The sequence below is a fragment of the Malaclemys terrapin genome, chromosome 2 (assembly GCF_027887155.1).
Source record: "Malaclemys terrapin pileata isolate rMalTer1 chromosome 2, rMalTer1.hap1, whole genome shotgun sequence".
Classification (NCBI taxonomy): Eukaryota; Metazoa; Chordata; order Testudines; family Emydidae; genus Malaclemys; species Malaclemys terrapin.
Window position 1 is genome coordinate 127,634,642 of NC_071506.1, and position 27,565 is coordinate 127,662,206.

Below are 27,565 nucleotides of genomic sequence, written 5' to 3' on the forward strand. Positions count from 1 at the left end.
AAAAGGAACACTAAATCATTTATTAATCTATCAGTACTTCTAACATACTTATCATTGCAGTACCTAGGTGCTATACATGGATTAGAGAAAAACAGGAAGGATAAAAATCTGTATTAAAAAATCAGATATCTTTCTGTTTAAACTGTATTTTTATTTAAATTAAATACAGTTTTCTTTGTAAAAATAAACTTACTTTAAAATTAAATTTCAAATTGTAACAACCTATCATAAGGCCTAAATTTACTATAATCTAGTAATCATTTAAATTAAATACAAAAATAATATTAAGCAGTACATTTACTGCTGAAGTTTTAAAGAAAGTCAAACCACTGAACTGGTGGAAGTCACTGACTAAGCACCTGGAACCAGAGTTTGTTGAAGTCTTAAACCAGCTTTAGACAGCAGTAGCCTCTTCTTCAGGTGCAAAGAGAATAATTTATACATTTCAGTTTATTCAACTAAGTCAGTTCCAAACTAGTTCATTCAAAGTTGAGAAACCAATTGGGAGATGAAAAAGCAGGAAAGCTTGTTCTCCTCTTCCAGTCTAAGAATAAAAACTAGGTGTGAGAGGATAAGATCTACTAGGTTTAAATCATGAAGGAAATGGTGACCTGAAGAAATCAATTCGATTCACTACAATATTTCCTTTGTTTAATAAATCCATTAGTTTTAAAGCAAAACATGTTTTGATAAATTTTCTTGTGTATTCAGCACATTTAGGGTTGTTTTATTTAACTAATTTTTAAAAATTGTAAATGTTGGTTTTGTGCATTTTTTAATTGAATTCCAATTTTCATCCAAATAGAGCTTGACGCAAATCAGAAATAAAAAATGAATCGCCATTTATTTTAAAAATGAAATGCATCAGTCATCATTTTCTAACAACAAAAAAGCAAAAAATAAAGAATCTGAATAAGTGTATATTAAGCAATATATCTGCTTAAATAAATGTACATATATTGTATATCCTCCTGATTAGCAACAGGTAATACCAAAATTCAAAGAAAAGGCTATATTTAGTTGCAATTCAACAATGTTTTAATGGTTACAAATCAGTGAGCAGCAACCCTTCTCTAGGAAAATAGTGAAAAAGTACAAATGCAAAACATGATTAAATTTGATTATTTAGATCAAGGTTTCCTGCTTGCTGATTTGAATAATGATTTAAATTAATCTACCCTGCAGCAAAGAGTGAGATCTGTTCGGAATTGGTTTTCTAGTCTGCTATTTGGTTAGCAAAAAAGAAGACATATTTTACAAATGAATTTTAATTTACAATCACCACTTCGTTTTTACTTTATTTCTATCAAATCTAAGCTTCTGGATAACCGCCATGCCTTTATAACAATGTTTAATATCATTGGACAACTTTAGACAAGTAATTTGGCCACTCTATACCTCATTTCCCCACCATCAATACAAAGGAATAAATATGGTTAATCACTGTTATAAAGCATTTTGGATATATGGATGAAAGTTGCTATGTAAGTCTTTATTATTAATTATTATTATTACAGCATTTAGTGGAACTTGATTTTAGAACAAACAAGAACATAATTGTCTCCATTACCTTTTCCATAGATCCTCTGACACTCTATATCAGGAGACTGGCAACGTCCTTTGTAACAATAGGCAGTATTGTGTTCGCATCTGTGTCCATTCTGAACATAAAGATCAGGTGGACAGAATGCAGATGACCCATTGCAGTACTCATTGAGATCACACTGACTATCAGCCGTGGGTCTACATTTCTTATTCTTTGCCTTAAACTAGAAAAAAGTAGGAATAAGGAGACTGTGCATGGTTTACAAAGATTATGGTCTATAATGTTTAAATAACAGAATATATGTAAAGCACAAGAAAAGATACAGTGAATAAGAAAATAACACCACCACATATATGCTGTTTAACGTGGTTGTCACGGACTGTGATGAATGTGAAAATTCCTTGTAAAATTCTTATATATATACTATATGTATGACTGCAGGTCACCCAGGGTTCTTTTAAATCATTTCATCAATTTTTCCCTTGTCATGAAACATAAACTGATAGCCTCCCAAGCCCTCTGTCAGAGTGGCCCTGGTGATTTAGCATATGGCACTCTTCCCCTACGGGAGTACAGAAAAAATGTCCCACCACGATGCCATCATACTGTTAGAGGTATCAGCTTTTGGATGACATGTAAAATATGATCCTTTATCTCAGAAATATTTCATTTTAAAGCCCTAATCCCGCAAAATTATGCACATGCTTAATTTTACACATGTGAATAGTCCTGCTGACCCTGTCTGGAGAACTTGTTCCACTAGAAGGTGCAGAGATGAGATATATACCAATCTAAACTTCAAAGAAAGGAAGAGATCATCAAACCCTAGTGCTAAGGGAACCTTATTTGGGTGAAGTAAGGGAACTGAGCAGAAGGACAAACTGTAGATAAGGCACTGGACTGGGACTCAGGAGAACTAGGTTCAATTATCATCTCTACCACAGACAGCTTTGACCATGGGCAAGTCACTTAATCTTTCTGTGCTCTGTTTCTCCAGGTGTAATATGGTGATAATAATATTTCCCTCTCCCAACCTTTGTCTGTCTTGTCTATTTAGTCTGTAAACTTTCTGGGGCAGAGGCTATCTTCAACTATATTTTGTACAGAAAGCTGTATAACTAAGATAAAGACAGAGGTGCTTGCTCTCCCTTGTGCAGTACTGTTCTCTTATTTTATAAGTTGTAAAAACATTCACATAGCACTTCACATTTTCAAAGAAGGCAGGATTATTTAGTGGTTCATGTAGGAGACTGTGATTGAGAAGACTTGTGTCATAATCCTGGCTCTAACTGGTTTATAATGTGTCACAAGACAAGCCCATTGTAGCATAGCACGGACTCACCACCGCGGCGCCTCCCGGGAATTAGCTCTCTCAGCCCTAGAGCGCCCTCTATGGGACGGTGTCTCACCCACTGTTACCTACCCCTCTGCAGTCCCTTTATCTCTCCCACGTGTAGGCCCCACGTCCCTCACACTACAGTGCCCCTTACCTTGGGGTGCTGCCCATCACCCAGGGAACCCCATTCCCCTGAGCCCACCTCACCTCAGTGACACACTGCCAGTCCTCATCTAGCCCCTTTACTCAGGGGCAAACTGCAGTCTGCAATGGCCACTCATCATTGGCTAGGGGGTTGGACCTGCTGCCTTTCCCTGCAGCCCCAGTACCTCCTTAGGTCTTCCTGTTAGGCCTCAGCCTGGGAGGTCGCCAAGCCTGAGCTCCCCAGCTCAGCTCAGCCTGCCCCTCCCCCAACACTGCTCTGTTGAAGGTACCCTGTGCTCCCAGACAACCCGGTCCTTGCCATGCCAAGGCTGGAGTGAGACTGCTTGCCTCCTAGCTCACAGCCCTCTTTATACCAGCCCTATCAGGCCTGGATTGGCTGCTACCTGCCTTCCCCTGATTGGCTCCTCGGGGCAGCCCTTTCCCAGAGCTGATTTTAACCCCTTTCTCTCCGGAGCGGGGTGCTCGCCCCGCTACACCCATGCAGTACTCAGGAGCTCCAGTGGTGCCCACTGTGGCACTTAAGCCCTACCAAACCCGTGGATTTTCTGAGCTTTGACCAAATTGATGAACTTCACAGGACTTCTAGGCCAAGACATTTTTTGACTAAAAAAGGGAAAAAAGAATTTTCAAAATAATATTTTCCCCCAAACTTCCATATCAGAAAAGTGTTGTCTGATTCAAATTAAAAACGCCATTAAAATGCTCCCTTTGGCCAAAGATCACCCAGGCAAATGTCAAGTATGAAGGGCAGTTTTCACAAAGTGTGAGTATGAGTGCACACAAATGGAAAGCTGGTTTTCATCTTTAACTATGGAGTGAACAGAGTCTCTCCAAAATTTAGAAATTGTGTTAAACATATGATAATCCTGAATATACACCTTACCTTACAGTTTTGGCAACATAATCCAGTACCACACTTTGCTCTTGGCTTAAGTCTACATTTGTTAGTGCAGCATTTATCTTTTGCACACTCCTGAAAAATAAACCATAGACGCATTAGCTATTCTAAAATTTTCCTTCTCTAAAGAGTCTGTCTGTTCAAGATTCTCATTCCTTAAGAATAACAACTTGAAAGATCCGCAAAGAAAAATGAGTGTCAAGCAACAACAAGGTTAATACCAACATGAAAACTGTTTATAAATATATGTAAGTCCTTCAGTGACTTTCCCAAATTTCAGTTGGGTACTAACTCTCAAAGCACCATTCTTCTAAACTGAGAACAGTGGAATTTTACACTACTTAGGCTTTCTGGTATTGAGTACTAACCTGTGCTGAGCCACAGTCACACTGCTCTCCTCTTTCCACAATACGATTGCCACAGACTGAAGCTCTCTTGTAGGACGTATTCAAATAGGGCCTGTTAGAGAGGCAGTCTCCTCCCCTATGTTTTATAAAACTTTTGAAGTCTCTAATGCTGCAGCTGCTAAAGGCTTTTACTCCATTGGAAAGTCTAAAAATAAATTATCAATGAAAAATTATACCAATTGAAGATATTAACGATCCTGGAGTACTTAATATCATTAATGCTACTTTCCAAAATATTCAGCTGAGGGTCTTTCAGTTCATTTTGTAAAACTGCATTCAAATAATGTCTTAAGAATAAAAATTGGCAGAAATTAGCAACTAGAATACCATCATTTTGTTTTATTGAGAAAGATATTAATATTCCTTTATCAGAGATATCCGCTAACTTAATTGTGCCTTTATCTTCCCAGAGGTAAAACATGGAATATCTAAATATGTTAGGGTTATTAACGGATAATGGAAATACATTTTCATTTATTTTCTTATAAACTAAAACTTTATGTGAAATATTAACAAAATCACATCACTGGATTATTTATAATGGCCTTAGTTTCCTTTAAATCACATATACACAAAACATTACATAAATAATAAAGAGTTACAATATCCTGAGCCATTTTATCAATACACAGATCAAATCTCCCTGTACCTGAGAAAAATAAATTGAAGTTGAACAATCTCATTGTAGAGCTAGATTCTGATGATGGTTTTTGTAACACGGACATCTGTCCATTAAAAACTAGAAAAGATATGCCATACCTCAAACAGAAGTTATTTATTTGATGAACAAATTACCAGGTGAGATTCTATGGCCTGTGTTATGCAGAACACCAGAACAGATGAGCATAATATAGTTCCTTTTGGATTTATGAACTCATTTCATATAAATTAATTGCCACCAGCTACTAATGATTATTTGTCACAATAAACCTAGGCCCCAATACTGAAAACACTTCAGTGTGTGAACAGTTTCCCTGAGTTAGTCACAGGCATCTGTTTCCATAGGGTCCCTTGGCTGGATTTGACTCAGTGACAGCAGGGTTAAGTGATCCTATTGACAGTCCCCTGAGCCACTGGTTAGCTTATTAGCTTGTGAACACTTTCAGAAGATTTCCGGAGCAGTACAGAGTAGCTCATTTTTAGCTTGGCTTGATCTTATCTGAATTGACTATATATATTGAAAATACAATTTGAGGCTTAGTCATATGACCTTGAATGTTTTATCCAAAAAATAATTAAAAGCAGTTTCCTAGAAAAAGAGCAAAGTAACGCCCAGTGAATGCCACGGGACAAATTTTGCATTGTTACATGCATGCAATCACACAGATTTCAGTGAGATTGCTCCCTTATTGCAGACTTGCAGACTATTGCAGACTTTGTCCAACAGAGTTTAGACTCTTTCCACCACTTTCAACGGTCTAAAGGATTTTAAGCACATGACGGCCAGTAACTGTAATGATCATGCCAGACTTTGAAAATTAACCCTTTCCATGCAGAATCACACAAACAGAAAACTAATTAAATAAAGCATTACAAAAATATGAACAAGCCAACAGTGAATTCTGTTCCACTCTAAGCTCATTAATACATGGGAAAGGTAACAAAAATCTACTATGCCTACTATGAACCTTACAATATAAACATGAATAATGTATACTTGCATGCAGATGTGAAAAATTATTTTCAGATATGTTCTTTAGAAATTAGTTATTTTTTGGGTATACATAACTAACACCCAAGACTTCCATTGACAACATGCTAATTTGAGGGTTCTCACACTGCACAGGAGGCACTCAGCACTTCACACAACCACTTAAATCATAATCCATGGTCATTTATAATGATTGAACTTGCATGCCACAGGAAAACAGTTCTCAATAATAATAATGCAATGTTACATGATGTATATAAATATAAAAATCTTACACTGCTTTGGTGTGCATTATGCAGGTGTATCCTGGACACTGACAGTCCTTAGAATCATCATATGTTATTCCCAGACTAAGCCCCAGCAGCTGTGCAATGATCACTGAAAATGTCTCCAGTGTTACAGCCCTTTGATACTAAATAAGAAAAAAACCTGAAAATTATCATCAAAGTAACTCAGTTAAAGAAACAAAAACGATGATAAAATTCTAAACCTTTCGGTTTCCTGCCCAATGTAGTCAGGTCGTATTTTATACAAATTTCTGTACTTTTATGTAAAGAACCTTAAGATGCTTGTCTTCAATACAAGGCCAAAGTTCATGTTGATTTACATTCTGGAAAACTCAAATGAGAGCAATGAAGATGCCCAGGATGTGAAAAACAGTGCAGAACTTGACATGCAATATGTAAAAGAAATGCATATTGTATTGCATATGGTAACTGTTCTTAAGATTCAATCCTGCAAAGTGCTAACTTCTGCCTTGATGTAGCAAAACATTTAAAATTGTGCTTAACCTTAATTCATGATCAGTCTCAAGTTAATGGGACTACTCACATAGTTATAGATAAGCATGCTTAAGTGCTTTGCTGGATTAGTGCCAGAATACTCAGCACCTTCCGAATTACAGCTCTAAAGTTAGGGTTACCATTCGTCCGGATTTACCCGGACATGTCCTCCTTTTGTGTGCTAAAAATAGCGTCCGGGGGGGGGGAATTTGTAAAGCACTCACAATGTCCGGGATTAGCAGAGCGAGCGGCTGGGAGGGCTGCAGGGAAGTCCCGGGCTGGACTCAGGAGCAGCTGTAGAGGAGCCGGATCCGCCCTGCATTCTGAGCCGGCAGCTCCCTTGCAGCCCAGTCCAGCAGCACTGTGCAGGGCCAGACCGGGTTTTGTTGTGCAGGGCCAGGGACCGGGTTTTGTTGTGCTGGGGAGCGCAGCCACGTGTCCGGCTCGGCTGCACAGAGCCCAACACCCTGTTCTGAGCAGCAGGGTAAGGGGGACCGGGGGCAGGAAGGTTCTGGAGAGGGCAGTCAAGAAACGGGGGGGGCTTTTTGGGGGGAGTGGAGAAAGTTTTGGGCAGTCAGGGTACAGGTAGGGGGTAGGGTCCTGGGGGGCAGTTGGGGGGGGGTCTTAGGAGGGGGCAGTTAGGGGACAAGGAACAGGGAGTCTTAGGTAGGGGGTGGGGTTCTGGAGGGCAGTTAGGAGCAGGGGTCCCAGGAGGGGGCAGTCAGGGGACAAGGAGCAGGGGAGGGTGTTTGGGAGTTCTGGGGGGGGCTGTCAGGTGGCAGGGGTGGGGAGATGGATCGGAGCAGTCAGGGGACAGGGAGCAGAGGGGTTTAGATGGGTTGGGAGTTCTGGGGAGGGGGTGGGGAGTGGTTGGATGGGGCGTGGGAGTCCCAGGGGTCTGTCTGGGGGTGGGGGTGTGGATAAGGGTTGGGGCAGTCAGGGGACAAGAGGCAGGGAGGCTTAGATAGGGAGTGGAGTCCTGGGGGGCAGTTAGGGGCAGGGGTCCCAGGAGGGGGCAGTCAGGGGACAAGGAACGGGGGGAGGGTTGGGGGTTCTGGGGGGGCGGGAAGTGGGAGGGGCAGGGGCGGGGCTAGGGCGGGGCTCCTCCCGTCCTCTTTTTTTCTTGCTGAAATATGGTAACCCTACTAAAGTACCTTAAAGGGCTAAGAGGAGACTATAGAGCAAGTAAAACCCTAAAATTCAAAGTTCTACTGCAAGATATACTTATGCACTTTAGGCCAAATTTTTCTAACCAAGTGCCTAAAGTCAAGAATCCAAATCCCTATTTAACACATCTAAATACAAATGAGCTCTTTCTTCACGGATGCTGAGCACCCACCACCACTCCTTCTGAAGCCAGTGTTACAATGTTCACTAGCAGTGTAAATCCAATAATACTATACCAAGGCAACTCCTCCAGCATAGTTTCTGAGACAAATCCTTCCTGCAAATGTTGCCCCTACATAACTAGGGTGGTCCCTGTAACTAAAACACAAAAACAGACTCTTGAATATAACTATGTTCTTCGTAGCAGTGTTTAAAATGACAATGTTGTTTGTTTTTTATAGTTTAACTTTTACTTTCTATTGTTTACAATATAAACACTCTGAGAAATCTGAAAATATTTTGTAAACACAGTACATCTAGAATTATATTTATAATAATTCATAGTGTCTGTTCTATTATTTTTACAAGAGATGTTTGTTGGTCTTGTGAAATTGTGTTGGTCCATGCTATGACAGTCTAAAAGATTTCCAGTGTGCTTTTTTAATAATAGAGAAATGTTCTTCTTACACGAATAAATATGCCACATCATGTGGCCGTAGAACAAGGTAAGATTCTTTCCATTGTAAAAATCTTTGTAGTATCTCATCAGCTTCCCCTGTTGTACGAATTTTATTATTATCTGTCCAAAACTCCAAAGAAGACAGTACAATTGTCATATTAAGGGGGGTAAACATCTGAAAATACAACAGAAGAAACAGATGTTCAATTATATTTTATGCATAGCAGTATTTTAATTTTATAAAGATTAACCTAAAGGCCCAACTGAGCAAAATGGACATCATATAACAGCACTTGGTTGCGGGGGCACTTCTCTCCAACATCTGTAAAACTAAAAGAGGAATGGGAAGAGAAAAATGCTAACAAAATACATAGTGCTTGCCCAGCAGACCAAACCCAATGGTTCTGAGAGGAGGGGTTTCTGTTAATAAAAAGAGGATTCATAAGTATTGCATATATTCAAATAAATAACAGGTTATAAGCCCTAACCCTGATCATGTCCACAACACTACAATTTCAGAGGCAAACAAAAATTTTCCATTTTTTTTTTATTACAAAAGGCTGAATGAGAATAGAAAATTTTTGATAGGGAAAAAATTGATTTTCTGATTGGCAGCTGTTTAATAAGCCTAGAGATGCACCAATACAGCAATCTCTTCAAAGTTCCTCCTCCTTTGTGAGACATAAGGAAGAAATGGAAAATTGGAAGCACCGAGGAGCAACCCTTGCTGGCGTCAACAGGTTTAGAGATATCAGGGCTCTGGACAAGTGATTACAAAGTGGAGATCTGTTACTGTTTGTATCTCTGGAGAAAAGCAGACACCTAGAATCAAAATGACTTATGGCAAACAGAAAACAGATAATAAAGCTAGACAAAAACTTTATAAAAGTAAAATACTAATTAGAAACCAAAAACAAAAGAACCAAGAGTCAAAACAAATGCTAAAAGAGGAATAAAACAATTTTAGGGCTTGTCTACATGGGAACATTTTCCAGTTATACTGTTATAATTATACTGGTATAGTTAACAGTATAATAACCCTGTGTGGACACTCATATCTTGGAATAAGGGTGGCTTTTTTCAGTTTAGCTTAAACTGCTAATAAACTAAACCAGAAAAAGGGACTCTTATACCAGAATAAGAGTGTTCACGTGGGGTGTGTGTGTTACACTGGCATAACTTAGTGGTTTATAGTCACATGCCACCTTATACTGATATAACTGCCCCATGTAGACAGGCAGACAGATTTTCACTTTCCTGAGGGACACAAATGGACAAAAACTGGGGACGGTATACTGCAGAGTTCTTACACTCTCAGATGGATGAGAGCACCACGGTCTGTGGGTGGAATCTAGGGTTGATTATGATTGGCTAACATTGTGAAAGAGGCTAAACCTGCCTACACTAGGTGCTAATGTGTTTTTAAACATCACTGAATTAAAATATGTTACATAACATAACTGTCTGAGGCAACAAGTTTAAAAACCCCATCTTTTTAACCAGTCTAGACAAGACTTCAGAGAAATACAACACAAGCTTGAGGTGATGCACTTAAATGTTTTTTCTCTAATTGCTATAAAGATCTCCTTGCTGTCATGAGCCAAAAACTTGAGAGCCAAGAGTTAAAATCAAAACTAAACAATTCCCTGGAGAAAATGAGAAAATCTAGAAAATCTTTGACCTTTAATAATATCAAAGTAAAACATCCAAATTTCATTTCAATATGAAACAAAAAAGGCAGTAACTTACACTGTTGACAAATCCAAGAAGCTGGACTATTTTTTCTGTTATAAGATCCTTGTCTGAACCCAGATAGTTGTACTGGAAAATAACACAATTCTTTAAGTAACAGCTAAAAATCATTACAACACAACATTTTTTGGTCAGTCATTTCCCTGATGAAGCAGTGGAATGTTCACATGAGCCTCAAATTCTGAGCATTCAAATGTGTCTAATTATTTTCATTCTCGGTTTCCTTCCAAGTCCATAAACAAAATATGCATTGATCCTTTGACAAAATGGCTACTATATATCTGATAATACCAGATTCCATTATTTTAACTGACATCCATGATTTCTTTGGCTTCAGCCCGCCACAGCAGTAGGGCTGGAGTAGCTGTCAGCCCCTGCCCAGGAACAACGGCAGGAGAGTGGCCTGGGGATGGAGCAGTCCCCAGGGCCAGAGCAGCAGCCTGGGGCCGGAGCAGTGGCCACTGCCACTGAAGAAGTGGCCTCAGGAGCAGCAGCTGGGGCTGGATTAGCGACCAGGCTGGGTAAGCCCCACTGCAGGAGCAGCAGCTGAGGCTCTGACTGTCCTCCCCATCCCGGCAAGGGTATTTTTAGTAAAAGTCAAGGACAAGTCATAGGCTTATGTGAATTTTTGTTTATTGCCCGTGACCTGTCCGTGACTTTTACTAAAAATACCCAAGACAAAATCTTAACCTTAGTGATAGCTGATTATTACATTCCAGACCTTTAGAAGGACAGCCTTAAAACCATGCATTTTTATGACGTGTTTTAAAAAGTAATGGAAATATATGAAGTAAAGCAAATTTGACTGATATGGACTTACCAAACCCTTGTCCAAAATGACATCGATTTCCAGATATCTGGGGGATTTAGTGACATCTGACATTGACTGAAAAAAAGCCTTCAACATTTCGTAATTATTTCAACATTTTACCTTTTGTATCACTTATTAACACTGTGAGATTAATTAATAAGGAGGTACATTCCTTAACACTAGATTTTTAGCTTGACTACCTATGCTCAGCTGTGCTGCTCAAAAACACCACCATTATCCTTTCATGGAGAGAGTTCTATATTTCTGGAAACAATCATAACCTTATAAACCTATGGTACATTATTTGTTAGACTAAAAGATTCAGTAATACAAATAACAATAACAGATTCCAAAAACTTCAGCATAATTTGGTCTTAATTTCTGTACCACAATATTAAGAAAATAGAGATGAGTATAAAACAGACTACACAACTGATAACAACACTAAAGGTATGTCTACACTACGGGATTAATCCGAATTTAGAGAATTCGAATTTTGGAAACAGATTGTATAAAGTCGAATGCATGCGGCCACACTAAGCACATTAATTCGGCAGTGTGCATCCATGTACCGGGGCTAGTGTCGATTTCTGGAGCGTTGCACTGTGGGTAGTTATCCCATAGCTATCCCATAGTTCCCGCAGTCTCCCCCGCCCATTGGCATTCTGGGTTGAGATCCCAGTGCCTGATGGGGCAAAAAACATTCTCGCAGGTGGTTCTGGGTACAGCCTCACCCCTCTCTCCATGAAAGCAACGGCAGACAACCGTTTCACGCCTTTTTTCCTGGGTGAACACTGCAGATTCCATACCATGGCAAGCATGGAGCCCGCTCAGCTCAAGACAGCATCATGAACATTGTAAACACCTCGCGCATTCTCGTGCAGTTTATGCTGAACCAGGACCAGAAAAACGAGGCGAGGAGGAGGCGGCAATGGCAGCGCAGCGACAAGAGTGATGAGGACATGGACATGGACACGGACATGAACACAGAATTCTCTCAAACTGCAGGCCCCGGTGCTTTGGAGATCATGTTGTTAAGGGGGCAGGTTCTATCCATGGAACGCTGATTCTGGGCCCAGGAAACAAGCACAGACTGGTGGGACCACATAGTGTTGCAGGTGTGGGACGATTCCCAGTGGCTGCGAAACTTTCGCATGCATAAGGGCACTTCTATGGAACTTTGTGACTTTCTCTCCCCTGCCCTGAAGCGCCAGAATACCAAGATGAGAGCAGCCCTTACAGTTGAGAAGCGCGTGGCGATAGCCCTGTGGAAGCTTGCAACGCCAGACAGCTACCGGTCACTCGGGAATCAATTTGGAGTGGGCAAATCTAATGTGGGGGCTGCTGTGATGCAAGTAGCCAATGCAGTCACTGAGGTGCTGCTACGAAAGGTAGTGACTCTGGGAAATGTGCAGATCATAGTGGATGGCTTTGCTGCAATGGGATTTCCTAACTGTGGTGGGGCGATAGATGGAACCCATATCCCTATCTTGGCACTGGAGCACCAGGATACCCAGTACATAAACCGCAAGGGGTACTTTTCAATGGTGCTGCAAGCACTGGTGGATCACAAGGGACGTTTCACCAACATCAACGTGGACTGGCCGGGAAGGGTTCATGATGCTCGCGTCTTCAGGAACACTACTCTGTTTAAACGGCTGCAGCAAGGGACTTACTTCCCGGACCAGAAAATAACCGTTGTGGATGTTGAAATGCCAATAGTTATCCTTGAGGACCCAGCCTACCCCTTAATGCCATGGCTCATGAAGCCATACACAGGCAGCCTGGACAGGAGTCAGGAGCTGTTCAACTACAGGCTGAGCAAGTGCAGAATGGTGGTAGAATGTGCATTTGGACGTTTAAAAGGTCGCTGGCGATCGTTACTGACTCGGTCAGACCTCAACCAAACCAATATCCTCATTGTTATTGCTGCTTGCTGTGTGCTCCACAGTCTCTGTGAAAGTAAGGGGGAGACCTTTATGGCGGGGTGGGAGACTGCGGCAAATCTCCTGGCTGCGGATTACGCGCAGCCAGACACCAGGGCGATTAGAAGAGCACACCAGGAAGCGCTACGCATCAGAGAAGCTTTGAAAACCAGTTTCATGACTGGCCAGGTTACAGTGTGAAATTTCTGTTTGTTTCTCCTTGATGAAAACCCTCCCCATTTATTGACTCATTCTCTGTAAGGAACCCACCCTCCCCCTTCGATCACAGCTTGCTTTCAAAGGAAATAAAGTCACCATCGTTTAAAAATCATTTATTCTTTATTAATTGATTATAAAAAGAGGGAGAGAACCCGGGTGGGGTTTGGGAGGAGGATCGGCGGGAAGGAAAAGGCCACTAAAAAAAGGTTAAAAAAATGACAGCCTTTTGCTTGGGCTGTCCACTGGGGTGGAATGGGAGGGTGCACGGAGCCTCCACCCCACCCCACCCCCCGCATTCTTACACGTCTGGATGAGGAGGCTATGGAACATGGTGAGGGGAGAGGGGGGTTATACAGGGGCTGTAGCACCAGTCTGTGATCCTGCTGCCGTTCCTGAAGCTCCACCAGACGCCGGAGCATGTCTGTTTGCTCACGCAGCAGCCCCAGCATTGCATCCTGCCTCCTCTGATCTTCCTGCTGCCACCTCTCATCTCGAGCGTCTCTCCTCTCCTCACGTTGGTCCCTCCTGTCCTCACGTTGGTCCCTCATGTCCTCACGTTCACTGGCATCTTTCCTATACTTTGAAACCGTGTCCTTCCACTCATTCAGATGAGCTCTTTCACTACGGGTGGATTCCATGATTTCCGCAAACATCTCATCTCGCGTCATCTTTTTCTGACGCCTTATCTGAGATAGCCTTCAGGACGGAGGAGGGAGGCTTGAAAAATTTGCAGCTGCTGGAGGGAGGGAAAAAAGGAGAAAATTTTTTTAAAAGATACATTTTACAGAACAATGCTTATACTCTTTCACGGTGAACAACACTATTCACATTACATAGCATATGTGATTTCTGCGCAAGGTCGCATTTTGCCTCTTAATATTGAGTGCCTGTGGCTTTGCTGCTAGAGATCACAGATGCAGATCCGGGCAACATGGAGGACGGAATAAGGCTGCACTGCCCAGAAACCTTGTGGCAAGGCTTTTGGAGTACCTCCAGGAGAGCTTCATGGAGATGTCCCTGGAGGATTTCCGCTCCATCCCCAGACACGTTAACAGACTTTTCCAGTAGCTGTACTGGCCGCGAATGCATCCCAAGTCCTCAGGGCAAAGTAATCATTAAAAAACACTTGCTTTTAAAACAAGTTTTATATTTTAAAAGGTAAACTCACCTGAGGTCCCTTCCATGGGGTCATGGTCTTGGATACTGGCTTGGGAGAGTACTTCAGTCAGGCTGAGAAAAAGATCCTGGCTGTTGGGGAGAACGGAGTGCTGTGTGCTCTCAGCAAGCTCGTCCTCCTCCTCCTCCTCCTCCTCTTCCCGGTCCACAGAATCCTCAGGTGTGGCTGATGAGATTACCCCCGCCTCGGAATCCACGGTCAGAGGTGGGGTAGTGGTGGCGGCCCCCCCCTAGAATTGCATGCAGCTCGACGTAGAAGCGGCATGTCTGTGGCTCTGACCCGGAGCGACCGTTTGCCTCCTTTGTTTTTTGATAGGCTTGTCTGAGCTCCTTGACTTTCACGCGGCACTGATCTGAGTCCCTATTGTGGCCTCTCTCCATCATGCCATTGGAGATTTTTTCAAAAGTTTTGGCATTTCGTCTTTTAGAACGAAGTTCTGCTAGCACTGAATCCTCTCCCCATATAGCGATCAGATCCAGTACCTCCCGTACGGTCCATGCTGGTGCTCTTTTTCGATTATCGGCCTGCATGGTTACCTGTGCTGATGAGCTCTCTGTGGTCACCTGTGCTCTCCACACTGGACAAACAGGAAATAAAATTCAAATGTTCACGGGGCTTTTCCTGTCTACCTGGCCAGTGCATCCGAGTTCAGATTGCTGTCCAGAGTGGTCACAATGGTGCACTGTGGGATAGCTCCCGGAGGTCAATACCATCGAATTGCAGCCACACTAACCCTAATTCGAAATGGCAATATCAATTTGGGCGCTACTCCGCTCGTCGGGGAGGAGTACAGAAATCGATTTTAAGAGCCCTTTATTTCGAAAGAAATAGCTTCGTTGTGTGGACGGGTGCAGGGTTAATTCGATTTAACGCTGCTAAATTCAAATTAAACTCATAGTGTATACCAGGCCTAACTCTTCATTATTAGCAAAACTTCTGAACCAAGGAGCCACAGAAGTAATATGCACAGCTGGCCAAACCAGCCAAATGCCATCACTTTCCAGATTCTTGAAAAGTGAAAAATCAGACATTCTGATGCCAAATTTTAGTCTCAATCAAAAATAATTTCCCTCCCACTCCACTCTATGAATTGGTCTCCCTTGTCCAATGGAAGCTTCTGGGGGACCAAGGCCTTAAACCTCAAACATCTCTGGAGAACTTCATGCCTCCTGTGCCATTTGGGTCTTATTTTTGCTCTTTGAAATGCCACCAGTTCTCTGATGGGATAGTTAAATGTCCCTCCAGTCACTCTTCACTCTCAACCACTGGCACCAGCAACATCTTGTCTGTTGTCTCTGTGGTCCTCAATACCTTCTTTGACCCAGCAAACAGGATCTACACATGAAGTTCTAGGAGAGGGATTTTTTTCTGTGGAAGGCCAGGATTGAAAATCCATCCTCTAATCAAGCCACGGTGGAAGGGCATCAAGAGTGAGTACTTAAAGTAGAAGTAGGGAGCCAAAAATAAGGCATGACTGTTTACATTTGCAAGTGAAAATTAGACCTGCAGTTTAATACTGACAGGGAGACTCTAATCAGGGAGATTTACAGGAGTTATCCTCATTCAAAAGCCTGAGGCCTGAGCTGTGCATGTGTGGCTAAAGCCATCCTGACTGAGATAGAATTTGGGCAACATTGTGTCTGCAGATACCGTGATGACACAGAGCATCATGTTCAGGCTAATGGATCACACTTCTTCATGAATAACTTATTCCCAGTACTATTGTTTCTTATCAAAGTAATGACTTTCATATGCCCAGTTTCTGCATATCAATGACATAATTAAAAATTAAATCCAGATTCAAGACCATCACAGTGAATTTCCTGTGCCCTAGTTTTCAGGTTAGACATAATCTCTACCATTATGAGAAAAAGCGGCACTCACTTCAATATCTCTATGCAGCTTGTAAGACACCTTTCCTGTCACCTTTTCTCTCCCTATATCAGTGTAGTTGTTTGCAAAAAGTGGACTCTGAGTGTTTTCATTCTTTATTTGATAAATAATGTGCTCAAACCCAGGTGAAGAATCCAAGGGTTCAATTCCATAGCTAGCATTCTCAAACTGCAATAGCCCTCTGAAAAAGCAAACAGTGCAGGGTACATAAAATTATAGAATGATCTGAATTAATCTGCCATCAGCTTGAGACCTTAAATGTTAGATACTATGTATAGTGGGCACCATTAAAAAGTCACCATTTTCCAACTGTTACCGCACAGAAGTATCTGGGATACTGAATTTTACTAGAGGTTTTATTATAATTAATTATATTAAAGTTATATTAAAATATTTCATTACCTGAGCCCAGAGCAGGTGCTGAGTGTCACAAGTGAATTGGGAAAGCCTGCAATATACCCTTGGTAGTAGCAATCATCCTAAATAAAAAAAAATAAAAAAAAAAGAAAAATGAATAGTTTGCTTATCAGTAAGTATAGTTCTCCAACCAGGTCATCTCCACATCTATGCATTTTGGAGCTTCCACAGACACTTGTATGGAACTTGAAACCATCTAAAAATAGAAGTGTGGAGGTAGAACGCATCTCAGTATTATGACTCAAAATCTGAGGTCAGTGCCCGCCAGAGTAACTAGGCAGGGAGCTGGAGAGATGAGTGAGGGACTATGGGAGGAAGAACCTTTCCCCAAGGCTAAAAAGTGGCTCCACAGCTGTTCTGCATAGGATACTTTATCCTAATGACTAAAGTAGTCTATGCAAGGCCTTTACATATTTCCCCGGTAGGATAGGAGAAAGGAGTTAGGAAGATCTGCATTACAGACTCCCCAGCATACTCCCCAGCATGTTCATACTCACCCTGGTCTCCTCCCCACCTTCAGCACTGATGCATAGGGGGCTCACATGTAGAAGGGTTCAGTGACACAGAGGGCCCAGCCCATCCTATGCAGCCCACTAAAGTCCACACACCTGATCTCTTTCACACCAGAAATGCCAGTACCAATGCACAAGAATACTCTGTATCTGTATGGAAAAGACTGGATTTGCCCTTATGATTGCATCTTGGCCCCCACTTTTCATTCTTATATTTCTATCAGAGACATACAAAATGGCTTAGAAGGGAGGAGGCAGTGATAGTTTCAAGGTAATTCCTTAGAGATCCTAAGCTCTATGCTCCCAGGTAGATCTCTAAATTTGGAAAGATGGTTTCTCAAGATCCACCCCATCACAAAGGCTGGGTTGCAGCAAATGGCCAAGCCCGGCTTGCCCTTGCTCTGAGATTCTCCTACAGCATGCATCTGTCTGTTATATTGCTAAGCAATGCATGGCTCTCTTTTCCTTCCCTCAGACAAAAGCTGAGCACTAATTCCTAAGTGGTATTCATAGCAAAGGCCCTGTAACTGCTGGAACTGCTCACAGTTCCCATCTATTTCCTGCTCTACTTTGCAGAAGGAACAGCCAAACATCGTACTCTACCTCAGTGGTGGGCAACCTGCGGCCCGTCAGGGTAATTCGCTGGCAGGCCACGAGACAGTTTGTTTACATTGACTGTCTGCAGGCACGGCCGCCCGCAGCTCCAAGTGGCTGCGGTTCGCCGTTCCCAGCCAATCGGAGCTGGGAACGGCAAACCACTGCCACTGGGAGCTGTGGGAGGTCAATGTAAACAAACTGTCTTGTGGCCCGCCAACGGAGTACCCTGACGGGCTGCGTGCGGCTAGTGGACTGCAGGTTGCCCACCACTGCTCTACCTCGAGTCAGAAGGGGATGCTCACCCACACCTGAGGCAACCCCTTCCCTGTGTGGAGCACAGGGAGGGAAGAAGTCTGAGCCTATGGATAGTCATTAAAAGAGAAAACAGAGGAAAGAGGGTGAAATCAGCAATGATGGAAAAAAGGCAGAAAAAGAGTAGGAATGAAAGAACAGAGAGGGAAGGGGAATAAGAAGCTTTGGAGAGACGCCAAACCAGTAAACAAAAGAGTCTTGATGAGAAAGGAAAAAGATTATACGCTTTAAAAATTAAATGGAGGTGAGGGAAGGGCATGCATCTAGATGAGATGACCCAATGGGAGAACAACAGGTGACCCACTTTTCTACCTCTTGAGATCCTTTCACAGATCCACCCTGTAGACCACAATACAGCACTCTGAGAGAAGGAATTAAGGGACCCATCCGGAAGTATGCTGCACTTCCTCAACTCCTATTGTTTTCAGAAAAAGCACATTAGCTTGTGTGAGGAAATTCTAATAAGTTAAGCAACGGATTACATTAGGAGAAAAGGCAGCTAGTGTGACACCAGCTTCAGCTAAATCCTGGAGTAGAGCATCTGTGGAGGACAGTTTGTGATGGAGGATCTAAACATTACCGATGGTAAATGTACAGGACAGTAGAAAATCCTCAGTTTTCCTGTCCTGTCCTTCCCCTATGAGTTTAAGCACAAGTGATATGTTTGCTCCTTTAATGTCCATTCTGCAAGTTAACTACTGTAAGCACATTTCAGTCTAACTAGTCGTTTTCTTGAAAAAGTTGCTAATTAGCCAACCAAAATAAACTTGAAATAATTAATCTTATTGTTAATTCTCCATAGAGAATGTTTCCTTGAAGAATCTCATGCCAGGATTAGTAGAATGTCAGCAATAAATAACTAAAGATAGGGAGAGGTTTTCTGATACTTAAAAAAATGTAAAATCCCCAGAGAGTATTTCTAACAGCAACTCTGTTCTGAAAAAGCTAAGAAGCTACAAAACAAAGTACCGGTAATTAAATCTTACCTTAATATGTGGGAAATCAGAATGAACAGCCCCCCCTTTGGTGTAAGTATAAACCCTGAAATCATCAGATAAAAATAGTCTATAAAAAAGAGAATAAAAATGTTTGAATTAAAAAATAAAGATTACACATTCCTGCAAGTTTAAAGAGCACCCACACTATTTTCAACATGGTGCAATGATTTGCATTACCCCTTAGTTTTGTTTCTTAAGTTACAATTTAATGTTTTATCGCTTCTTTCAGACTAGAAAATTGCTGAGTTAGATGGGGTGATAGTTATGTGCAGCATATCTACAAACCCTTCTGAGGATTCCAAGTTCTTTTCCTGTCAGTTCTTTTCCTTTCTTTGCCAGTCAGCTTCTCAAACTTCTGCTTAAGTCTTGAAACTGAAGAATACATGGATCTCTGAAAATACTTCCTATTAGAGAATCTTAGATTCTCCTATTGTCAGTGCACAATACTAGGAATAACTGAGGCTACAGCAAAGAAGATAGAGAAGTATCAGCTTGGACTGTTACAGACTGAAAATTATAACCAATTATTGGAAAAGAAAGGGAAGTCGAAGACAAATTATCCAATATTTGATAAACCTTATTAGAACCTTTTGTGAGCCACATGACTGATTTATAACAGATAAGAACCAAAGGGTTAGGAACAAAGTCAATCACTTACTGTTGCTTCAGGTGAAGAGTATACGGTGTCCCTTCTATTGTAATGACATAGGACACTTGGTCCTAAACCATCCAGAATGACAAAATTCAGTAACACAATATTTTGCAAAGCACATAATTCTGCATTTATTAAACATGAACATAAATTAAAAATGCACCATAAATGTTTCTTAATGGGAAATGGATGGACAGTAACATGGTTATCAGTGCAGTTTTGACATCTCTTGACAGCTACCAAAACAACTGCCCTGTATCATTCCAATACTCTGTGGAATGATTGTCTGTGGTTTCCTAAAAAGGCTCATCCACCACTCACCCTTTGACTGACATACACTATTCCATGTGTTCAAAATGTGTGTCTATGTTTTATGTCAAACACACAGGAAAAATAATTTAATAGCCAATTCCATCTCAAGATATGTAGATGTGTGCAAAGGCAAAAAATGCCAGTGATAGTGACCGTGACCAGCTGATGGAAGTTGCAATGAATAAAATGGGAACTGAAACGTCATAGCCTCAACTGGTGAGGGAATCTGCTGAAAATATTATAGACCGCTGGAATTCTTCCTTAGAGGTTTTTAAGGTCGGGCTTGACAAAGCCCTGGCTGGGATGATTTAGTTGGGGATTGGTCCTGCTTTGAGCTGGGGGTTGGACTAGATGAACTTATGAGGTCCTTTCCAATCCTGATATTCTATGATTCTGTGATTGATTCTATGAATCTAGAACCCAGACACATGCCATTAAGCCAGTGGACAAATAGGATGGAAGTAGAAATAACACATGTCACCTAATTCAGAAGAGCATCATTCCGAAGTCACACAAAGGAATTCATAATTTTAGAATCAGATGCTACTTCTTACTTTTGTGAACCAACACTTGATTGCTCTTGTTAATTTGGGGGGAGAATTACTGAAGATTATTGTTAAAGAATAACGTGATTTAAGGCCCCTCCCTTAATCTCCAAGACATGTATGTAAACATAAGTTTTCATTGCCACTCTCTATTCTTATTAATAAAATGTTGTATGTTAACAGAACCTTTCATCCCAGGATCTCGTAACAGTTTATAAAAATTCAAATAGAAAAACTGAAGCATGGAGGTGACATGACTTGCCCCAAAACAGACTATACAATGAGAATTTAGAGCCAGAAATAGAATGTGGGAGTTCTAGCCTGTCTCCTGCTCTGACCTCCAGGCAGGGTGGATAAAAATCAATGATTTATTTTTTTCAAATTGGATTTTTTTTATTTAAATCGGATTTTTGGATAAAATGCTTTTTGAGGAAAAAACCTATCTAAAGATAGTTTTAATTAGGATACATGATAGCTCAAAGACATCTCATCATGGAATAGGGATTATCAATTCTAATTCTATAGTATGAGACAATATATTCATGTAATGTTTAAGAAGAGTTTTGTAAATGAGTTCCAATAGTTCATGAATTAGAGACCCAATCTTATGGGGTCCAGGGGCTTCTGTATAGATTATTTAGGTTAATCTTTCTATCTACCCAATGGGACTCAGTGCTCAGTTTAGAAGATAGCATCAGAGATGCTTATTTTTGCAGTTCTCAAACTGTGGATTTGTGTCTCCAGAGATAACTTGTTTGTTAACAGCAGAAAATTTTTTAAAATAAATAAATAAATAAATAATATATAGAGAAATAACAGACCTCAACCCTATTGTCCCTCTGCAAATTTGTGTACACAGAGTCAATCCCTTACCTCTCTCTAAAAGTGCAAAGTTTCTAAAAGTTCAATGAATAGAAGATTGTTGGGGGCAGAATAGATCTGGACAAGGAGAAGAAGTCTGGAGATAAATGTGAAACGGGAGGGACAGACAGTAGAAACAAAAGTGAAACTGTTTGAGCAGCATATTCCAGAAGTCTTGAGGTCTTTCTGAGTGTAGCCTTCATTGATTTGAGATCTACCATACCATTCTCTCACTAGAAAGGAAAACCTATAACCTATAAGAGACCCAGTTTGGGAATATTTTAATGAAGTTCCTCTACCTGTGGGTAAGACAGGCATGCGTGCAAAATGCAAACAGTGCAACAAAGAAATGCAAGGCCTGGTTGCCCGAATGAAACAACAGCATGAGAAGTATTCCTTCTCAGGAGGAAGCCGCGTTGAAGATGATGAAAGGAACATGTCTGAACATGCAGGATCTTCAGGTTGTGACTGAAGACTTTTTTAATTCATACATCTTTCTTAAGGATTGCCTGTCTTCCTTCTGGACTATTCTTAAATTCTCATGTTTGCGCAAAAAATATAGTTGTTACTCTATGGTACTATCATTTTAGATGCAGTTGTGATAAAAAATAAATAGCTGAAATAGGCAGATCTTCCTTTTACAATTTCACCTTTAAAGTAGTACTGAGTGTCAGGGAATGCAATGAGTAATACTAAATGAGCAATATGGTAATAATAATTAAATAACTGCATTGACTTATTTTGTTTAGGAGAATCCATCCTCAACATACAGGATTCTGAAGACTGTCCACCTTCAAGATCACCATCATTTTCTATAGTTTCAGAGTTATCTGCCAATGATAGTGTTTCAGTCACATCATATATGTCACATAGCCACAGTATATCACCTGTAGCAAAAAGGAAAAAAATCTCCATCATCTAAAACCAACCATAGATAAGTTTGTGATAAGAAGCAGCAGATTACAAAAAGAGGTAACTGATGAAAAAAAACCCTCTCTTTTCCATATGATTGAGAACCCACACTTCATTAACATGGTTCAGTCATTAAGACCAGGATACAGTTCACCCAACAGAGCAGATGTTGCAGGCAAATTGCTGGATAAAGAGAAATTGAGCAGTTTGCAAAAGGTCTAGAGCAGAGGTTCCCAAAGTGGGCGATACCGCCCCCTGGGGGCACTGGAACGATCCAGGGGGACAGTAGTAGCCTCGGGTGCAATTGGGGGGCGTTGAATAAAAATAAGGAGGCGGTGGAAGCATAAAGAAAGAAGAGAATATAAGAAAATTTTGAAAAAACGTTCGTACGTGTTTCATCTGTTGTGTAACATAGAGTTAAAGTTGTAGTGATTACTTTATTTTCCAAATAGATTCACAAATTATAACCGATCAGGTGTCAAGTCCGCCAACAGCTCTTAACAAGCAAGTGTTGGCAGGCGAGCGTGTCGTGCGCATTGTCGGGAAGTCCAGCATGCATCGGCAGGAATATGTGCGTGTAATGACTTGTTTACAATACGATACTATAAATAGGCGACATGTATGAAATCTAATTTAGATTGTTTCTGAATTGTGTAAAAAGCAGTTAACAATAGTGCAATAAGTATTTAAAAATTTTTATTCATATTCGATACCTTCGATCTTTACGGATTACGGATCACATACAAAGCAAATTGTATTACTGTTGTTTCAATAAAACAGCAATTTACACCTGAGTATTTTTATACATTTTCTTACATATCTACCATACGTTTGTGTGTCTCTAGTGCTTACTAATAATAAAATCGTAGCAGGCTTGTGTCGGTACAGTACTATTTGAAGTGTACAGTCAATATATTTGTCATATTTTTTATTACAATATTAACGAAAACAGGGGAATGAAATTGTAAAAAAACTGTTAACTATTAACATTTATTTATATCTATCGAATCATCTGTGTTAATTGGTAAATAAGGCATGTGTTAATAAGGAACAATTATTTAAATAAGGTCAAACTAAATTAAAACTATTTTATTTTTAATTGCATATTGATTATGTTTTAAATTAATTATTTCTTGATAAATTTAGTTTGATATTTGACAATTTAATATCAAATACATATATCTAATGCTGAGCAAAGATCAAAACCCAGTTTATTAGTTTCATTAGTATTTTAGTTTGGTTGTCTTTTGCCGTCTTACGCAAAAACCACTGTATACCTGATGTCGTGGGCGATATTCTAATAACACAACTATTGCAAAAAATTTTGGTTCCGGCAATAGAAATTGCACTTTTTCAATTATATAAATTGTTATATATCTTGATCATTTTATGCCCCTATTATGATAAATAAACACATACATTTTATTTTTTTACAGATAATATCATGGCTGAACCCAAGAAAAAATGTAAACAATATAGTATTGAATATTTGAACTATGGCTTTATTCAGTCGCCTACAAACAATACATTACCGATGTGCCTGATTTGCCAAAAAGTTTTATCAAATGAAGCTATGAAGCCTTCAAGACTACAAGAACATTTGACAAAAATTCATGCTGATAAGAAAGATAAGGATTTATCTTATTTTCAAGCACTTAAAGAAAAATTTTTGAGACAGCCGACATTGGCAAAACTCTTTTCAATAGCATCCAAAGAAGATGACGATGGGTTGCGTGCTTCTTACAACATTTCGTTACTGATTGCTAAATTGGGAAAACCGCATACTATTGGTGAAGAACTAATTCTACCGGCTATAAGTGAGGTAATACGCACTATGCTACACAAGCCAGCATCTGATATTACCAAGAAAATTTCTTTGAGCAATAATACAGTGCAAAGAAGAATTGATGAAATGGCTCAAGATGTTGAAGACTCATTATGTGAGTATTTAAAAACTTCCCAGTTCTCTATACAGCTTGATGAGTCAACTTGCCAGGAAATGAAGCCTTACTTTTAGCATACATGCGATTCATAAAAGAAGAAAAAATTTGTCAAGAATTATTATTTGCTAAAAATTTGCAAACTGATACTAAAGGAGAATCGATATTTCATGCATTGGAAGTTTTTTTTAAAGAAAAAGAAATCCTCCTGAGTAATATCTTGTCAGTTGCTACTGATGGTGCTCCAGCGATGATAGGGCGCTACAGGGGTTTTCTTGCATATTTAAAAAAAGCGGTTCCGAATGTATTTGCTGTACACTGTGTCATTCATCGTCAACATTTAGTTGCCAAAAATCTGAGTGAACGCCTACATAGGTCATTACATTATGTCATTAAAGCAATCAACAAAATCAGAAGCAATTCATTGAATGACAGATTGTTTAGACAACTTTGTATTGAAAACGACGAAGAATTCAAATCGCTTGCTGCTTCATACAGAAGTTCGTTGGCTATCAAAAGGTGCCTGTTTGGATCGGTTTTATAAACTCTTTGACTCAGTGCTAGAGTTCCTAGAAAACAAAGATGATGCTTTACGAGCCAACTTGATTGATTCCAAAAATGACATAGCTTATTTGACAGACTTGTTTAATAAATTTAATTAAACAAATTTACAGCTCCAAGGCGATGAGCTGAATTTCATCAAAACAAAAACTGTTATTTCCGCGTTTGTGGCAAAACTTCTTCTGTACAAACGAAATTTAGGACGAGGAGAATTCAGCCAGTTTCCAAATTTATCAACAGTAGGAAAACACGATGAAGACTTGCTTACCTGTTGTCAGCACTTGGAGGCTCTCCATTCTGACTTCAATCAACGATTTGAAGATATTCTTAAAATGAACATACCCTATTGGGTTTTGGACCCTTTTTCAAGTACAAACACAGAAGAATCTCCAAAATTACAAGAAGAACTGATAGAAGTAACAACAAATGAGGAATTGAAATTTAAATTCAAAGACGGCTACCAACAGTTCTGGCAGCAAAAGCAGAGACCTACACTTTATCCTGCATTATGGGCTATAGTACAAAAGTTTTTAATTGCATTTCCTTCATCATATTTAGTGGAACGTGGGTTCAGTGTGGTCACAAATCTGTTAACTAAAAAAGAAACCGACTGCAAATAGCTAATCGCGGGGATTTAAGAATGCTGCTGACAAAAATAGAGCCGAACATTAATAAATTGTTAGCAGTGCACCAGGTTCATCCTTCTCATTAGGATTATTTTTAATGTTATTCGTAATTTTTATTTTAATATTATCCTTCGTTATCTTAATTTTCTGTGTGTAATGCGAATGTTACTATGGTTGATTTTAATAATTTTATAATTTCAAGCTTCAAGGTGTCTTATTTACAACATCTTTCTTTACTATATTGTAGGACATAGGTAGAAATATAGATACATAAAAGAACGCAAATTTGTCACTGCATCTTTCTGTTTGTTCACTTAAAGAAGGTAGATTTCCAGGGGGGCACTGAGTAATTTTTTTTTCTGAAAAGGGGGCGGTAGGCCAAATAAGTTTGGGAACCTCTGGTCTAGAGGATGAAATTATTAACCTGAGTCTTGATAGGTGGAGCAATGTCCACAATGATCCTATTGTATGTGCTTGTGTGACAACAGAAGAAGGGAATGTCTTCCTTACAGAAACAATTGATACATCAGGAAATGCACACACAGCAGAATACTTACAAGAAGTAGCAGTAAAAGCTATAACAAACTGTGAAAAAAAAATCAAATGTCTAGTATGCAGCTTGGTCACAGACAATGCTGCAAATGTATCCAAGATGATAAGAAATTATTTAGAAGAGAGTGAAGAGAGTCCCAAGCTAATAACGTATGGTTGCAGTGCTCATTTGATGCACCTCCAAGCCAAAGACTTCAGTGTTCCAGAAATAAAGGCTAATGTTGTTGAAATTGCAAACTACTTCCGTAACAACCACTTTGCAGCAGCTGCTCTGAAAAAAGTGGGAGGAACCAACCTAACTCTCCCACAAGACGTGCGATGGAACTCAGTAGTGGACTGTTTTGAGCACTATATCAAGAACTGGCCTAATCTGATGACAGTTTGTGAACAAAATAGTGAAAAAATAGATGGCACTGTCACAGCCAAAGTTCTCAACATTGGGCTTAAGAGAAATGTTGAACACATGCTGAGTACCTTGAAGCCTATTTTTGTAGCCTTGAACAAAATGCAGGGAAATAGCTGTTTTATTGCTGACGCTGTTGAAATTTGGAAGGAATTGAGTGAAATCTTAAAAAGAGAAATATGCAATGACAGAGTTAAACTACAAGCATTAAAAAAACGAATGGGACAAACACTAGCTCCAGCTCATTTTCTTGCAAATATTCTCAATACTCAGTACTAGGCTCAAACCTCAACTGCTGAAGAAAAGGAGTTGGCTATAACATGGACATCCAGCAATCATCCCTCCATAATGCCAGCTATAATAAACTTCAGAGCTAAGGGTGAACCATTCAAGAAATATATGTTTGCTGATGATGTTTTAAAGAAAGTCACACCAGTGAACTGGTGAAAGTCACTTAAGTACTTGGATTCAGAGACTGTTGAAGTGATAATCTAACTTTTAACAGCAGTAGCTTCTTCTGCTGGTGTAGAAAGAATATTTTCTTCCTTTGGATTAATTCATTCTAAACTGAGAAATCGTTTGGGACCTGAAAAAGCAGGAAAGCTTGTTTTTCTTTTCCAGATTATGAAGAAACAGGAAAATGAAGGTGAAGACGACTGAGTTAGCTGCAGAAGCCAATATTTTAAGTTTCTCATGTTGACCTGGCTGACAGTCAATTTAATTTTTGTTTTTTAAAAACAAATATTTCATTTAACTATTTTAGTTAAAGCAATTTTAACAAAAACAAATCTGATTTTAAAAAACTTGAATGTTTAACTAAATTCGTATGCTTGTTTTGTTAAAATATTATGTTCGCTGTTGAAAAAAAATCCAGAATATATAACATTGTTGCTTTACATTTAAATGTCTGTCTGGTGATGTTCTTCTCCTAATACAGAATGGCAAGAAAATCCTCCAATTATTAATGATTAACCTGTTGAACTGGAGATAGTTCACCTCCCAATCACTTCATAAATA

General features: G+C 39.9%; 1 protein-coding gene across 1 annotated transcript in view; it reads right to left on the reverse strand.

Moving 5' to 3' along the window:
* LOC128831278 (disintegrin and metalloproteinase domain-containing protein 32-like) overlaps positions 1–27,565 on the reverse strand; it is a 38,854-nt gene that overhangs the window by 10,255 nt on the left and 1,034 nt on the right. The window contains exons 2-14 of the mRNA XM_054017595.1: positions 19,843–19,904; positions 19,173–19,251; positions 16,751–16,827; positions 16,340–16,529; positions 14,510–14,526; positions 11,144–11,180; positions 10,321–10,392; positions 8,580–8,746; positions 8,189–8,270; positions 6,279–6,415; positions 4,314–4,497; positions 3,931–4,020; positions 1,571–1,769 (exon numbers count right to left, since the gene is read on the reverse strand). Of these exons, the coding sequence (XP_053873570.1) occupies positions 1,571–1,769; positions 3,931–4,020; positions 4,314–4,497; positions 6,279–6,415; positions 8,189–8,270; positions 8,580–8,746; positions 10,321–10,392; positions 11,144–11,180; positions 14,510–14,526; positions 16,340–16,529; positions 16,751–16,827; positions 19,173–19,251; positions 19,843–19,904 (1,393 nt within the window). The remainder of the gene's footprint in view (positions 1–1,570; positions 1,770–3,930; positions 4,021–4,313; positions 4,498–6,278; positions 6,416–8,188; positions 8,271–8,579; positions 8,747–10,320; positions 10,393–11,143; positions 11,181–14,509; positions 14,527–16,339; positions 16,530–16,750; positions 16,828–19,172; positions 19,252–19,842; positions 19,905–27,565) is intronic.